The sequence below is a fragment of the Struthio camelus genome, chromosome 10 (assembly GCF_040807025.1).
Source record: "Struthio camelus isolate bStrCam1 chromosome 10, bStrCam1.hap1, whole genome shotgun sequence".
NCBI classification, from domain to species: domain Eukaryota; kingdom Metazoa; phylum Chordata; class Aves; order Struthioniformes; family Struthionidae; genus Struthio; species Struthio camelus.
The window spans coordinates 1,552,350-1,569,482 of record NC_090951.1 but is presented as its reverse complement, the minus strand read 5'-3'; the positions used below and the strand labels follow the sequence as shown (position 1 = coordinate 1,569,482).

Sequence of the window (17,133 nt, the reverse complement as noted above, 5' to 3'; positions counted from 1 at the left end):
GCTTCCGCGCCCCCCGCCACCGCGGCGGCTCTTCCAGCCGGCGGCCCGCCCACCCCCCGCGCGTAGGCACCAGAGCTCGAGCGCGCCGCCCGCGCCGCGCTCCTCCCCTTCCCGCGCGGCCCCGCGCCACGCCGCATGCGCAGTGCGCCGCTGGCGGAGGCGGCCGGCGGAGCGCGCCCGCGCGGCCTCCCCCTCCCGCGCATGCGCGCCGGGCCGGGCCGGCGGGCTGTTCCGTTGGCGCGTCTGCCCGCCCGCCGGCGGCGCATGCGCGGGCCGGCGGCGCTGGGGCGGCCGGTGCGCGCCCCCTCCGCGGAGCGCGCGCGCGGCGTGCGCAGGCGCGGAGCGGCGGCGGCGGCGGCGGAGGGGGCGGTCGGGCGCGTTCGGTTGGCAGCAGCCGGGTTCCTGTCAGCGGCGGCGGCGGGTGGCGGTGCCCGGTGCCCACGGCGCGCGCGCAGCCCCCGGTCTGGCCCGGCCCGGTTCGATCGGCGGCCCGAAGGTGCGGAGCGGCGCCCTCTCGCCTCCCGGCGTCTCCCCTGCCCACCGCGGGGCGGCGGAGGCAGCAGCGCCCCCCTCGCGGCCCGGCCCCCTCCTCCCGCCGCCCCCCTCGCCCCTGCCGGGCCGCGGAGCTGCGATGCCCTCGGACTTCATCTCTCTGCTCAGCGCCGACCTCGACCTCGAGTCCCCCAAGTCGCTCTACTCCAAGGGTGAGTGTGGCCGCCGCCGCGCTGCCTGCGCCGTTAAACGGCCGCTAACGGCCTCCCGCCTCCGCCCGAGCCGGCGGGGGGCTCGGCCCGCGCCTCCGCCGCCGCCGCCCGGGGCTCCCCGCCGCCGGCCCGGCCCGCCGCGATGCTCGGGAGGAGCCGGGCGATGCGCGGGCCGCGCCAGCCCCGCGGCTGAGGTTTCGGCCGGGCTCCCCCGGCCGCATTCCTGGCCGGGCCGCGGCCGCCTCAAGAATGTGTCCCGACAGGTTCCTGGGAGCGGGGCCGGCGGCGGCCGCCCCCCCCCTCACCCCCCCCCCCCCGGCAGCGGCGCTGCGCCCTGCCGGCGCCGGGCCCGGCCTGCGGCGGGGGCTGCGGGCCGCGGACAAGCCTCGCCGCCGCCGCCCCCCGCCGGCCCCGGGACACGCTGCGGCCCGCGGGCGCCCGGAAGCTGCGAATTAAGTTTTCTCGGAAAAGGGGTTTCGGTGGAACAAGTGACCTGGGAGAAAACGTGGAGGGGAAAAAAAAAAAAATCTAGGTTTGGGTTGGAAATTGGCAAAGAGCCCCCCCCCCCCCCCCAAAAAAAAAAAAAAAACCCACAACAAAACAAAACTACGCTGTTAGTTTTCAGAGTGGCGAGGGGTTACGGTGCCGGAGAGCTGAAAGCAGATGCAGCCGCTGCTCTGAACACTAATGAGCAGGAGGAGGGAGCGGGTCGTAAAATGGCATCAGTTTTACGTGGAAAGCCAAGACCACAAGGGAATGTCGGGAATGTTAAAAGTAAACTAGCTGGATGCCGCCTGTTTTCATGATTTGTGAATTTTAGTTTTGACAAGTGCATGGAAATAAGGATAGGTGTGCAATAGAGGAAGTGCCGACTGCTGCACAAACTCGTAACTATTGCTCTTAGTTAACATATGAAAAGTCACTGCTAATAGTTTAATGAAAATGTCTGTCCAGAATACAACCGGCAGGAGCAGTTTTGGGGTATATGACAAGAGAAATGTAATGTTTGTTGTTGTTACTACACTGAAATTAAGGCAGCTAAGCAAAGTTTAATTTCACCTAGGAAATATTAAAATATTCATAAGTTTGGGAGGCTAATCAGAATGTGTTTATTAATTTAGAGTTATGTGTCATTAATGCTGAAGTTAAAAGAAACCAATTTTTTTTAAAGACTAGAAGTACGCTTCTCAAAGTGCTCTGAGTCTGTGTTGTGCTGTGCAGAGATCTTGATCGACGTGTAATAGTTTCTAAATTGTTTTTAAATACACTAAAGACTTTTTAATTTCTTTTCTTCTCGTGTTACTGCAAGGGATTTAAGGCTATCCTGTTATTTAGAATATATGTATTCCAATAGGTCTCAGGCCTAGCGAGAAAGGAAGGGAAAGATGGTTCTGAAAAAAGGCTGTTCTGATTTAAAAAAAAAAAAAAAAAAAGATTGTTCTCATGAGTTTTTAATATATAGGAAATTTGAAAAATGTGCATTGTTAAAATATCTTGTAGAACTTTTAAAATAAAAAGGTTCCATGTAAGGTGCTACATTTCTTGAAGGACTCATGCTTAAGTAAGCAGAACTTGTAAACTCACCGATCCTACTGTGAATTCTCTAGATTTTTTACCATTTTACATTTAATGAAATGTCTGAATGAGATCCTCTACCTACCTAAAACAGACAGACTTTTTAGCAGCGTGAGTGTGTTTCCCTTTGTTTTTTTTCTGGTAATGCCAGTGGCATTGATGTGGCATCAGAGCTTTAAAAGGTCTTGAGGAAGATGTATGGTGCTTCAGAGTGGCAAAAATGAATTTCTTGATGTAAAGAGACAAATAAAATCATATATAACAGAGGGGTATAAACAGTGAATGGTTCTGAAGAGGTTAAAGCAGAGCTTTCTTTTCGTATTTTGACAAAATAAAAGATTGAGGAGATGTTAAATTGAAATGCAATTCAATTTAAATTAACATTTGAAACAAATGAAATACACTTTTTACAGAGTGAATAATTAAGCTACCCTTCTCTTTGCTGCAAGATATATTAGTATAAGATTCTAGCTAGATTTAGGGAAAGTTATTAATGGTTATCTAATAATCAGAACACCTTGCTTTACATAAAATATGAATGTATGTTTTACAATTTATCCTGTGAAAAAATGCTCTGATTTAACTTATAAATACAATTAATGAGATTAAGAGAAAGCTCTGAATGCGGTGAGGAGGCTACAAGTATGCATTCGTGAACTGGGTGTGTTAGGAGCATGTCATTTTTTGTAATTGCTGTCCTTTTAGAAATATAGTTATCCTGCAGTTCAGAATCCTGTTTGCAGTCAGACTGAATTATGGGCAATAATTTCTACGTCCTCAGTTATGAAACTAACTCTGTGAACAGAATCGCATTCTTGCATTCACATTGGGATGATTGCAGATTAATGAATACCTGTCTAGAAAGTTTGTCGGCTATGATCGTTGTGTTTTTTGGAAATAAAAAAAATTATGGCAGTGAGAGAAGCTGTAAGATTAAGGATCTTTTTGTTTTTAATATAATTTTCATTGAAGTTTTCTAATGCTTGGACCTCAGTTTATTGAAATTAAAGTAAAAGAGTTTTAGTGTACTTATTAAAATGTTCTTGCCTCCTCTTAAAAGTCAAGCTATACTTGAAAACCCAGTGAATCAAGATGTAGCTTATGCTAGTGCAATTCTTCTTGTGGTATGTGTTGGCCAGTTCCCTGGACGGACGGAGTTATGTCTTTAGAAGGACGTACCATCAGCACGCATTAAAGTTCTGGCTTCTGTAGCCTTTTCAGTTGATGTTCTTTTTTTTCGTATTCCTTTAAAAATGTTAGGCAAAACTTTTAAAAGCGCACAAGACCTAAGGTGAATGGTCTTTGAAACAGACAAAACAAGTATCATTAATTCAAAATTTGATCTGATAGATGGGAAGGACCTGTAAAAATGTTTCTGTTTTGGTAGTATGCTTGTATTGTCTAGTCCCTGTCCCCCTTTGGGTTATCCCTTTTCACTCGTACATAGGGAAAGAGAATATTTTCCTTTAAGTATTTAAATACTTTATCTTCCAGATTTTTACTCATTTGCTGTAACTTCATGAGCACTTCAAGCCCACATGTATCCACACTAGTTGCGTTGAAGCAGTTTTGCATCCTATCTTTTCCTTGCTGTTTTGCTGCTGCCAACCTTTATGTAGCCGTGTGGTGAACTGGAGTGGGGAACTGTCATGTTAAAATTAACTCCGCTTTCCCCTTCTTCCTTTTCACCTTGTCCTGTAAGAACAACAACAAAAAGAACAACAAAAAAAAGAGGAAAAAGGGAAGAAAAATGTTAGTTTTGACTAGATCAGTATCCTGATCATGTTTACTCTGTGATTTCATGAAGGCTTGTTTTAGCACAAGGAAGGGACGTGTGAAAACTAGCAATGGGGAAGGGTGGGACTATTTCTTTCAGCAGCAGTGCCAGTTTATATTGGCTTAAAATGATAGTGAAACTGAACTTAAATTGCAGGCCTCTGGAATAGGACTGGTTAGAGCTCTTAAAGATAAGAAGAAATGCTAAGTGTTGCTTCTTAGGCCTATTGTTGAAGCTTATCCCTGCAGCATGTGAGGAACTGGCTGGAGCTAAGGGCTAAAAATCCATATAATCGATATATATGTATTTAAAAAAAAAAAAAAGTGTATGTTCAGTAACTATTTGCAAAAGATGGTATCTCCTAAGACGAAAATAATGGAGATAATTTTTTTCCTTCCTGTATTGGTATTTATAGTTATAATTCTGAATGCTGAAAATGTTTAGAATGCAATGGGCTTGATTCACATCTTTACGTAACATACTGTCCTTTTTGAGATAAAACAACCAAAATGCGCATACTAATTAGTAATGTAGTAGAAAAACTACTAGAGCATGAAACCTAAAACCTTGAGGCTAGTTGTTTTGTGGCTGAATATCATATACAACATTCAAATATAACAAAGTTAGGTATTCATTATAAACAGGCAGAGGTAAAAAAAAAAATCATAATTAAAGCAGTTGAGCAAATGTCAGGCACTGAATCTGAACTGATTAAATGTGCCAATTTAGCTAATACAGTCATTAAAAAAAAAAAAAGTAACATATTGCCTGTACTAATAAAGTCACATTTTCACTGGTGCAAGTAAGAGCAGAACTCTCTATTCTTTTTTCTTTTTTCCTCTTTCTCAGCTACTTCACATGGCTGAATTATTGTAAAACTGTGAGTTTTTCTGGAACTTGGAAGCAACAAGAAAAATGTTAGTAGTCCACTAAATAGATCTGTAGCCCTGAAAATGTCATAGAGTCAAAATTCATTTTCCTTTCCTTGCTTAAGTGTTAAATTACTGTAATCTGCTTGTGCTCACTGAGAATTGTTGATACAAGATATGTTTTTTAAGTAAAATTTTTTTATTGACCTTTTTTTTCCCCATCATCCAAGAGACTCTAGTCTAATCTCCAGTAGGACAGTGACTGAATTATCAAAGAGAGGAATGAAGCAGATGCTTTATAAAGATAGTAAGAGCCTACTCTTAGTTTTGAGCTTCAGAACTTGTCTAGTACTAGAATTTTTTAGGAGTAGAAATAATATATGCGTTTTAGCTTCTCCTTTTAGACCATAGGAGATGTTGTGCTAGACAAACAGCACAGATCATCACTGTCAGTGACTGGGCTGTATACTGTGGGAAAGAATGTTTTGTGTCTCTGCCTGTTGCTGTATTCTTACAGCTTCCTTCTGGATGTTTGGACTCAAGTCAATTAGAAATTGATTCTACCATAATCCCTTAAATTACGTTAGCCTTGTAAATGGCTGATTGTACTTTGAATCTTCCTAGCCTATTGGCTTTAAAAACAGACTGTGGAATATTCTGCTGGAAGACGATTGTGTATGATATGGAGGAAACCCATCCTTCCCAGGATTTTGAATTTTGCAGGTTTTCTCAGAGTAGTTTGACTATTCCTTCCAGTGACAGTGCTATTTAAACAGAGCTCTTTTCCTGCTGTCTAGTCTCACGTACTGTTCCCTGAGTTGTGCCAGCACAATTGTTTTTTGTGGGCTGTAAGGTGAATGAAATTGGGAGAACGTTCTAGAATGAGTGTATTAAATTTTTGGTAGAATATTTACTGCAGATCTGTTCTCTGAGGTAGATCTGCTACATTGGCTCTGCCACAGAAAGAGATACTCCTCAAAACGTGCCTTCCATTGCGTTCACTGCGTCTGTGTCCTTACACTGAGGCAAGGAAGGCCTGACTTCCTAACTGGGCTGGTTTCTTGAGGATCTGGAAGGGAATTCCTTTTTTGAGCTCTGGTAATCGGGTTGGGATATTATGGAATCTTCTCCGCTGGATGTGTTGAAGAGCGTGATACGATTCCTGTCTTACGGTCTCCTTTTCTTGCACGTTTGTGTTTGAGTATAAGTGCGTGATGTGGGTCAAGGAGTAGGGAAAGTTAAGATGAATTAAGTAAGCTTTTTTCTTTAGTTCTAAAACTAGCTAGGCTTTTTGTGGTCAATTTTACTTTTTATTTACTTTAAGATAATTTTAGTTCTGTGAAGATTGTGGGTTTTTCCATCACAGAATCTCAATTCTATTGTCCCATTGTCATTTAGATATTCAGAGAAACTGTAATTGGAGAGAATATAGTTCAGTCCTGTGGAAGGATTTGAATAGTGACATGGAAGAGCTTGAAGTAGGCTTAATTTAGTGAGACCTAAGCATGAATACAGCAAGTGCCATAGTAACATGCGCAGTGATCTGTTTTGCAAGGAAATGGGGTATGGTGCTTTGTGTTGGTTCATACTTTTCCTAAATAAGTGATGATGTTGAAGCCTGGAGGTCATAAGTGCATGGTTCCCTGCGATCAAACGTGTTGGGTTCAGACTTCTTCCAGGTGCAAATTCAAATGAGTTAATTTTATTGCAATGGCTGTTTATCCAGTAATGTTGAAAGGTCCTCGGGGACCCAGATGTTGGAAAGCTGTTTTAAGCTATTGTGCAGATATTTCTGGTTATTGACATGCTGTAAAGGAAGAAAGTCCTTCTCAGTACTTTCTTTCCTCCCACCTTCATCTTTCTTTCTTCAGGTAATCGTATTCTCATTGATGCAAGGTTATGCTGCTCTGCATCACTTATACTTTGTTTCTTTTTGGAAAGTTCTCTGTGAAGTTTTGAAGCTTACTGTATAATAGAGATCTGAGCATTTGTAGATTTTGAAAACATTAGGAGTCAAAAGTACTTCTGCTTGAATTCTTTTGGGAGCCGTGTATTTGAAATCCATTGTAGCTGCTTGTAAGGGAAATCTATAGAATATTGCTTTTTAGGTTAGGCAAGAAGTAATTTTTTTTCCCTGTGTTTCCCACATGGCGGATTAAATATTTTCAAATTTCATAAAGCATCTGGTCTTCCTTGGTGTATTTGTAATTTTTCAGCAAAGTGTTTACTTTCTCTGGTCTGCTGATTAAAATGATTGTCCGACTTCACATGAAAAATTCGGTGGAGCCTTTATCTGATTGTTATGCCAGTACACAAATTACTTAATTTTAGGTCAAAATGTACTTTTTTGAGTTAGAGAAAATGAAGGAGTTGTGTCGTTGCCTTCTTATATAAAAAGAAAGTGGCCTGAACTCATTTTGAAGTTTAGATGTGCCAGTAAACCTAGCAGAAATTGATGAGTGGCCAAAGTGCAGGTGAAGTAAAGGTATGTAGTCGTATATGTGCAACTTTTCACATGTGTTATCTTCTCTATGTTTATGTAAAGAATAAACTGTTGAGGTTGAACCTTCAGACAAGTTTTGGCTTTCTCATCAATAAGTACAGCAATTATTTCAGGAACTGACTGAAATGAACTTTCATGTCTCACTCTTAACTCTGTGGTAACATGTGATTCTGCTGGGCGCACAGTAAAATCTTAAGTAACCGCTGTTTCCAAAAGCATGGGGTGTTTTAAGTGTTTGAAATGTTCAGTATTAGTTACATTGTGTTATGAATCCTTGTAGTTCTTGATGATTTGTGTGGTATCCCTACAACCAGGCAAAGAAGAATGTTTTCACTATTTATGTAAAGAGTCTGTGAAGAATCTCTTTCCTGTTCCCATTGATCAGTTGTTCTACAGCAGTTGGAAAGGTTTTGCAGTTGCTTTGTAAATAGCTAGAAGGGATTTCAGGGCACCTTACAAAGTCTACAGGACAATGCGTTATGCAGAATAATACAAAGTTTTGATATCAAAAGCAAACTTGAGTTGTGGTGGAGTTCAGGCTATTTTTTCTGTTTGGCAAACAAAAGGGAGATAAATAACAATTCACGTTAATACACAGACAAGATGAAGCATGTAGAAAAGAAAGAGGTTTAAAGACAGTCATAAAAAGTGTTCAGAGGCTGGAGTTTCAGTCCAGTTAAGAAAAGCTGACACTTATAAGCCTGTTGTTTCAGTCTCATTGTCAGGAGATCTGATTTTTGTGTGGATTTGCTGAGCAGAAGAATCTGTAAGTTTTGATAGTAGCACTACGGAGTAATTGGAAAGTAATAAACTGCAGAGTTCAGTAGTTTCTATTAACTGATGAAATTTTCTGTTTTCTTGTGCAAAGGGGAGCATAATCTACTACTTCAAGTATTAACTGGTAGCTGTTGTGCAAGCTGCTTCCAAAGATGGAGCAGGAAGATGTAAGTTGTATAAGTGTGTGACGGTCTGCCTCCATTAAAATCCTATTTCACTCCTCAGTGCTTTTGCTCAGATGGCACTGTTGGCAGCAGTAGCCCCTCCTGAGCTCCCTGTCGTAGCAGAACTCATGCCAAGCAACACAGCATACATACGTACATGTATATATGTAACACAGGTACTGCTAATAACGTGCGTGATATATTTTTTGTCTTTTAGAGAAAAATGTTGCTTAGTTTGTGTTCCTACTAAAACAAATGTGCTAAGAAGTTGTAATTAATTACAGTACCTAATGGTCTTGGTTATATCTCCTAACTAAGCATTACAAGTTCGAGGAATCTTAGATTAAAATTCTGAACCCAACTAAATGTGCTAGTTGTGCATGGGGTGGGAGAGGAGCAGAGTGAGGAGGCAGCGTCAGCTTTAAGTGCATGTCAGATTATGAGTTCTGATGAAAGCTTTTAGTGTTGCTGGGGCATTTGTGATTTCTTACATCAGAAATCCTCATGTCTAGTGTTATGCTGCAGTCACTTTCTTATTGGGGCATTACGTTGATTTTTTTTGTCGTGGATATGGACGTTTATTTTCATGATATCTGTAGGAATTTTACACTGAGATTTGTATCCTATTGTCGGTTTGGCTGAAGTTATCTAACAGGTTCGCAAGGTACTGGATGATGTGACTGACATACTGTTTCCTTAAGAAAGTGGATTACAGTGGTTTATTAAGAGCATGTTCCTTTGAAATTGGCTTTCTGGGGATTTCTGGAGTTTTGCGCTGCAGATGCACTCACCACGTTCAGGAGTTCTAAAATCTCTTCTGCCTGTATTATTGAAAGAGAATGTCAATCATCTTTTTGTCTGTAGGCGCATTTATGTGAATGTGATCAGTGCCCTTCCTTCGCCTATGTACAGGTTTCATTTGGGAATAAAACTTATTTGTTTTTCTTCTGGGGCATCTAAATTCTAGACAAGGCCATCTGTCTCACCTTGAAACCTGAACTGTACCTGGAATGGAGCTGTTCCGTAATCAGATGGGGAAATCATTTGGTTTCTCGACTTGTGGTCTGAAAGGATTCAATTTAAGCTTCTGTACTTCATTTATGTGCTACCACTTAAATAAAAAAGGTGCTCTTAGAGGTGTGGTAGCAAGGAAGGGATTATATTGTTTAGAGTAAATTTAAGGACTGCTTGCCCTGCAGGTGTGTCAATACATTAATACAATAGCAAAAGAATCCATTCAGGAAGATTACTACCTTTCTGCCCCCGAGGCAGGGAATCTACAGAGCTTTATTTTTACTGAATTAAGGTTTTGGAGGAAAGAAAACTGAATTGCTCTGGGAATTTAAAACAGACATTTTATATGGTGAGATACTAATTACCTGTTGAAGAAACTGAGTACAGTTTTTTTTTTTTACTCATTTTTTTACTAGGAGCTTTTTTAAATTAATTAATTAAATTATTCCCCCCCAAGTCCTGAAGGAAAGGCAAGTTATTGAGGTGAAGAGAGATCTTAAGTATAACAGCATATGGTTTTTTTGAAAGGCTGGTCATTATAAACCATTACAAACAAATGTTTTTGTTTTTTGTTTTTTGTTTTTTTTAAAACAGTCTTAGGTGAGGAATATTGGAATCCCGAACAGCTTTCGACAGGTATACAGTTTCCATCCAAATATCTCCTTTATCTGCATGCTTACTGATTCTCCCCATGAACTCTAACCTTCAGTGAATTTATCTTCCATTAAATTGTCTCTCCTTGAATCCACTTAAACCTTTAGCATATATAGGATCCTATATGAAAATGCTGTATGGTTTACATATACAAAACTGGAGAAGATTAGAATGAAGGGGATACTATGGGACTATGAAAACCGTGAATGCATTGCACAGATAAATAGACCATATTTATTTACTTTTTTCTTTTTTTGTATTTTTAACTTCAGAGATATAAGACTCACAATGCAATGACCAGGCAGCAATCTAAAACAAAAGACAGTGTTTTTCTTTTCTGTACACCGTCTAATTGTGGAAACAATTTGCAGATGTTTTGGATAGTAAAAGGATAAATGGTTTAAAAAGCTGTTAAATCTGTAGTGGATATATCTGTTTAGAGAAGTCCATAAACTAAGGAGTCCCTAGCTGATTATCAGAATCTGGAATGTATTATAGTAGAAATAGTATTCTAAACTTACTGGTTCGTATAAATTTTTCCTTAGAGTTTGCTACTATCGGAGAAAAGATACAGGCTAATAAATATATAGTTTGAGGTAGTATGACCATCCTTATGTTTTTATAGACATTGGCTTTTCCAGACACTCAAATGTTTGTCTTTTTTTCCGGCTACTTTTCCTATTATAACGTTATCAGGATTTATCACTTCTCTACGTGTAGATGGCTTCTAAGAGGTAGGAATAGTTTGTTTCTGTAGGACATTGAATACTCAGCTATATTAAATGGACTCTGCCTTTCAGTGCTGCTCTTTACTAGAGTTTTGTAGCAGCTAGATAAGCGGTTTAGCTCTGTGCAGCCAATCTTGATTCATAGATCAGTCCAAAAAGTAATGCTTTTTGTTGCTGATTACTAGAGCTGTTTGCTCACTGCATGGAACTGTGTTCTCTTGCTATATTCTACAGCATAAACAATGCAAACTGCTCAGCTCTTTCCTGTATGAAATGAAAACTCTGCTTTTTTTTACTTTTCTACTTTATTGATCTTCAGGGCCTGTTCAAAAAGCTTGTAAGATAGAGAACTGTCATCTTAAGCTCTTTGTTTAGTGTTCATCCTGGACTTTATTTGAAAGGGGATGAAAAAATGTGAACATAATGAAAGAATTAATGGGGGTCTTTCTTTAATCTCGTCTTAATATAATCATGTCTGAAAATATGCTTTTGACATCTTTTATTAGTTTTCCATTACTTCCTCAAGGTATTCTAGGAGGAGGAATATAAAATTCAAGAGCAATGTCAAAAGCTTCAAGAGATAGTTATTTAAAATATATCCTGACTAAAATGTTATAGGCTATCTTTGGTGTCATTGCAATGAAAAACTGCAGGAATTCCATGCAAGAAATTGCCTTTAAGGAAGTCCGTACAGGTTCTTTAATTGTTGCTCTCCTGATTCCATTGGAATTTTAGCATATATAGGATCCTATATGAAAATGCTGTATGGTTTGCATATACAAAACTGGAGAAGATTAGAATGAAGGGGATACTATGGGACTATGAAAACCGTGAATGCATTGCACAGATAAATAGACCATATTTATTTACTTTACAGTAAATGTACAGAAAGGAATCTTTTATCAACGTTTTACTGTTAAATGTTTGGCTTAGGTTCCCACTTTGGCTTGTGAGAATCATGTGCGAGCATATTTGGAGAAAAACTTGAAAAATAGTTTCAAAACGTGTTTTTACAAACCACTTATATCTTTGTTTCCTTGAGTAATTCCTTCCAGGTGCAGTATTTGTCACATAGGTTTACCTTTGGACTAGCGTGCATCTTGTTAGTTGCATCTATCTTTATCTGTAGTCTAACGGACATTTGGGATACATCAGAAGCACTCTTTGTTAGAGAATTAAGAAAGAGTTTTGCAAATGTAGAGCCTGAGATGGAACTGTAGAATTGTAGAACCTTGCGCTTTATGAATGCTTACTTTGGACAAATACTGTTCATAAAACATGCTTCAGCTAAAATCCTTTCTAGTAAGCCTGAATTTTATATATATTTTTTAAAAATACATATGTGTATATATGTGTGTGTGTGTATGTAATCTTCATTTTCCCTTTCCTATTTTCACATTCACCATGAATGTGTTCAGAGTAGCTAGTTGCAGTGTGCTGCTGTTAAACATGGTAGAAAGTTGAGCACACAATCTGAGACATTCATGCCGTATTCTGAGACCCTGCGATTGTATGAACTGTGCCTGAAGTGAATGTCTATGCTGTCTGTCATTTTAAAAAAATATTTTAAGTCATGCAGTTTTACCTCCTAGTATAGAATCTTGTAACATTAGAGAGAGAGGTTGGTTAGAGTCTATTAGGCTTCATTGAGTTCTATGCAACATTTTCTCTTTCATGTACCTGATACTTGAATTTATTAGGAGTAGTACCTCAGATATCAAGCTTTCAGCAGAGCTTGCCTTATATGCCTTATATGCTTATAGCTTAAAGCTATATGAAAGTACACTTTAATGTCAGTTATCTTATTAGGATGAGCAAAGAGGGCATAAAGAGGACTTGTAGGCTCAAGATGCTAGATAACGTGCTAGCAGTTCCTAGAACACGTCACATCTCATGAACATAAAAAACCCCATGTTTATTTTAAAATAGTGAATCAGAGAGGTGGCTGGAATATATTGAAAGTCTCTGTGAATCCTTGCACATTTTTATTCTTCAAGGTCAAATATCCTAGCCTTAAAAGAAAAAAATATTTCATTTCTGGTGTTGCACTTTTTGTTCTGCAACCAACATAAGAGATGTCAAAAATCACCCCATTGCAACCTGCAAACCTGAAAATGTTTAAAAAAAACCATTGTACTAAAACAAGAGTAAATTGAGTGTTGGGGGCTATTATACTCCTGTGTGTCCTTTAATTCAGATAAAAAATGCCTGTGGATCTAACAGAACTGGCTGGAGCACCTGGTTGCTTCTATGTTTCTGGTGGATTTTGATTTTTGAAATAACTTAAATGGATAATAAATAGATATTTGTTATTAATATTTATTCTTTGGACCTACTGTATGTGGCTTTCTTGCTTGTTTATGAAAAGTTTTTGGATTAAAATTATCATCTTCATAATTGAAGGTCTATATCAGTGATTTAAAGGTAAAAAATATGTATGTGCTGTTTTTTTCAAATTGTTTTAAATCCAGGGAATTCAAAATTAAGGATACACAGAAATACTCCTGAGTATATTAAAATATAACTGTTCAAACACTTCAGGTCTTTGTAGTGGCAGAATGTGAAAGAGGGTGGGGAGAAAAACAAGCACTTTTAAATTTCCGTTTAGTATGTAGTCACAAATAATGAAATGCCATTGTTATAACATTGTTATATACAATTGTTACATTGCAAAATGGGGTTATATGAATGCCTTAATTGAATTTGCATGCCTATCATATTTGGACTCTTTTCAAACATAAGCTTAGTTCAGTTTCCTGCGTGCTGGATAATTAAGGCATAGTACTGATTTTTTATTTTTTTTAAAGGTATTATTAATAGATTTTTTTTATTTTGGAGGGGGTGTTTGTGAGAGAAAGGTACATTTTGTTTTAAGTATTACTTCTCATACCTAGTAGTGAAGCCTTTTAAATATGCCACTGAAGGGTTTGACTGGTTTGAGGAACAAAACCCCATTATGTTCATGTACTTGCAATCCTGTCATTCCTTAGTTGCTTTACTCTGTACGTTGTGATAGTTTATTAGTATCTTTTGAGTTTAGTATGGAGTTCACATTGCATAGGATGGACTTTTAAGTCATTAATGGTCCATTTCTTGAAGTGATGCTTACGAAGTAGTATTATTCTCTGTTTCTAGGATGTGTAGAATTGGATGCAAACAAGACACAGGATTTATACTGTCTGTCCGAATTTGTAAAAGTACTATTTGAGCTGTGAATGAGGATGACTGAAGCACAGCCAGGAAAGATTTATTTGATATTTGGATGCGAGCCATAAATAGAATTCAGCTAACACATGCCTTTGTCAATTGTTGAAATTCAACTTTAAAAGGATTAATTTCTCAACTTACCCTGCTGTGCAGAGTCCTGAATATTGGGATTAATAGCTTCTCTGAAGGGTATTAGAGTAGCACAGTAACTGATTTTTTGTTTAATTATAAAATTGTTTGCAAAATTATGCTTTTAATACTAGCATTTTCAGTATTAATACTTACTATCTTTAAAGAAGCAACGAGAAACACCTCTGACTTTATTTTTAAGTATAAGAGAGAATGCTATTTCAGCCATGATTAAATGTAAATAACTTTGATTATTAAATATATTACTGATGATCTTTGTTTAAAATAGGAGTGGCTGTCTTTCAGCAAGCTCTTCTCTTCTTCATTAACGTACTGTAGTGTGCGTTTTGTATTTTGCAATATTTAGTGCTGTATCATCAATGCAGAATGCTCAGATCCTGTAAGCAATACAGCTTCTACTCTTTCTTTGGAGAGTGGGGTTGCAGCAACAGTAAACTATTTTAAACGTGAAGTGTTCTAGAGTAGGCAAAACCGTGGCATCTGCCTTTCCCTATGTGCTCATAGATCATGTTTATTTAGGGTTTGCTACTTTTGCCTGAAGCCAGAGGGAACTGGAAGGAAGATTTTATGTCTGAGTGTGTAAAACATCCTTGTATACACTGCAGCTCCTTCGAAAACCTGCCACTGTTGCCGTAGCAGCGATACAGTTCTGCCAGTACTGATAGTTGCAGGAGTGCTGGGGAAGACTAGCTTTCAGTATTTTACTACGGTACCAGCTAAAGATGCTCTTGAACATGCCATGGAAGAAAGAGCGGGGGAACTTTTCCTCCCCTAGTTTTTTCGCTGCTGTCGCTTTGCAGGTGCCACTGAAATGAAGGCACCAGTACAATGTCCATGAGTTTACCAAGTAACATGTTGAGTAACATCTGACATACCTTCATTTTTGAGCTACATGAAAAATAATGACCCGGGTGGCATTGGGGAATTTATTCAGAATACATTAATGGATACAGGAACAGAAGGAAGTAGTCCTTACATAGTTTAAGCTGTTTTTCCATTTGAACTGGGTCCTATGTTTAATTACATCATAAGTGAAACATACTAGAAGATATGAAATAGACGTTATTAAAATAAGTGTCATCTAGTGGATTGAGCACTGGACTGTGGCTCGAGTAAGACAAAGTTGATTCTCTGTCCTGCTGCTAACTGGCTGGGTAGCCTTTTGAGTTGTGCTCTTTCCTCCTCCTATGAGGCAGTTTCTACCTCTGCAAAAATAGCAATAATCAGACTGACAGCTTTGTGAACTGTTTTAAGATGTATGCATCAAGACTATTAAGTGGTACATCATTATCCTTTTGCTCAGCTTCGCAAAGTATAAGCCTTTTCTTTGCTCTTTGACTTTTATGATACGGTTATGTGGGAAGTGTGTTTCTTTCCTTGAACGGTAGTTACATTTTAGCTATTCTTATATATGTCCATGTAGGGTCTTCCCTTCTTGCTCTATGGGTGACTTATATCTATTTTCAGGGCTGCTTGCCTCAATTTAACTACTTCTAAACAAACCTGTGTTACATCCGTTAAAGTTACAAAGATAATAGGAAGTACAGAAGTTAAGGTGTAGTCAGTAATATATCGTAAATCCTCTTTTTATACAGAACACGAGTTAGGTGAAGCGTGTCCACTGGTTTTGGGTATCCAATCTGTGACGTCTCTAAGTTGATTTACTTTTTATATTTTCTATTCTCTCCTTCTTCCATATTTTTCCTAAATCTGTAGCTTTATCTCTGCTGTCTTAAATGGCACTCTGCTGTGCCTTAAATGGAGCTGCCATTGTCTTCAGTTGTTGTGGGTGATTTTTCCTTCTGCAAGTGAGAATTTAGGTCTGCTATGGAGTGCCCAAAAGCTAGGGATGCACTGGAGTGAAAATACTGTCATGGTTACAGGTTCATCTGGCCTGTCCCTGTCTGACTGTTTCTTTTCTGTTTTTATGAACCAGACTCTGAGTCTGAGAGAGACAAGCAGAAGAAAGACAGTCAGTGCTTCCTCTGACATTTTTACTGAGCTCTAGTTTTCCTCCTTTAGTTTCCTGTCTGTCCAGTCTCTGTTGTACAAATTTTGTTCGATTTATGCACAGAGGTATAGGTGTGTGTTCTCAATGTAGCTATAGTGATATTTCTTGTTGCTAACGTATAGTCAAAAAAGCCATATCTGACTTTAGTTTTTACTCAAATCAAATTGGTCCTTAGTTACTACTCCCAGTTTAGCTTAAATCAAGTGAGAGCAGTCGCTGCACTATTTAACAGTGGAGTTCCTGTATTTAGTCTAATACCTGTTAAACTCATGGGTGGCTTAAAATTTCTGGAGCGTATCCTAAAACTCTCTGCACTTTAATAAAAGTTTTGTTCCATAAATTCTTCTCTTGGGATCTGCAGCAGAACCTGCTTGTCTTTTTTTTGATATATGGAGGGAATTGTGAGGAGGGCTAAGATTTGGAGGGCTGGTGACATGTCAGCAGAGTTAGCTTGCGTGTCTGCTAGGACATAAGAATAGTGCTAGCTCTGGCTCTTATGGGTTTTTCCTACAGGCTAAATAGTTTGCTTCAGAGTATTCCCACATCCAAGCTCTTGTGTGCAGAAAATCAAAAAGGGCCACGTGGCCCTTACACTTTGCAGCATAGCCAAGCCCTTTGATTCCATGTTGAATGTCTAAGACTGCTGTTAACACATTTGCTTAAACCAACCCCCCCCCCCCCCCCCCAATCATTCCTCAAAAGCCCTTTGTGTACTAACCTTTTTTGGTTGAGTCATTGGCATACAGGAAACAACACAACTATATGAATTAGCACAGCCATCTGGACTTTGGGTAGAACTGAACTTCAGTTAAAAACAACCAACCAAATAAACAAACAAACAAAAAAAAAAACCCCAAGGTCTTCTGGCAGATTCAGAGGCCTTGATTGTCAGGAGTAGAACAAATTTTGTTTTTAGCATCTTCTACTCCCAAAAGTTTCTGAAAGACTCTCAACTGCCTATATAGTTTTACTAAATACAGCTACCTTTTGGGACGAGGAG

At 39.5% G+C, this 17,133-nt stretch overlaps 1 protein-coding gene across 1 annotated transcript in view; it reads left to right on the top strand.

Moving 5' to 3' along the window:
- Positions 1–355: 355 nt before the first annotated feature.
- NFAT5 (nuclear factor of activated T cells 5) overlaps positions 356–17,133 on the top strand; it is an 82,906-nt gene continuing 66,128 nt past the window's right edge. The window contains exon 1 of the mRNA XM_068955812.1: positions 356–704. Within this exon, the coding sequence (XP_068811913.1) occupies positions 632–704 (73 nt within the window). The 5' untranslated portion in view covers positions 356–631. The remainder of the gene's footprint in view (positions 705–17,133) is intronic.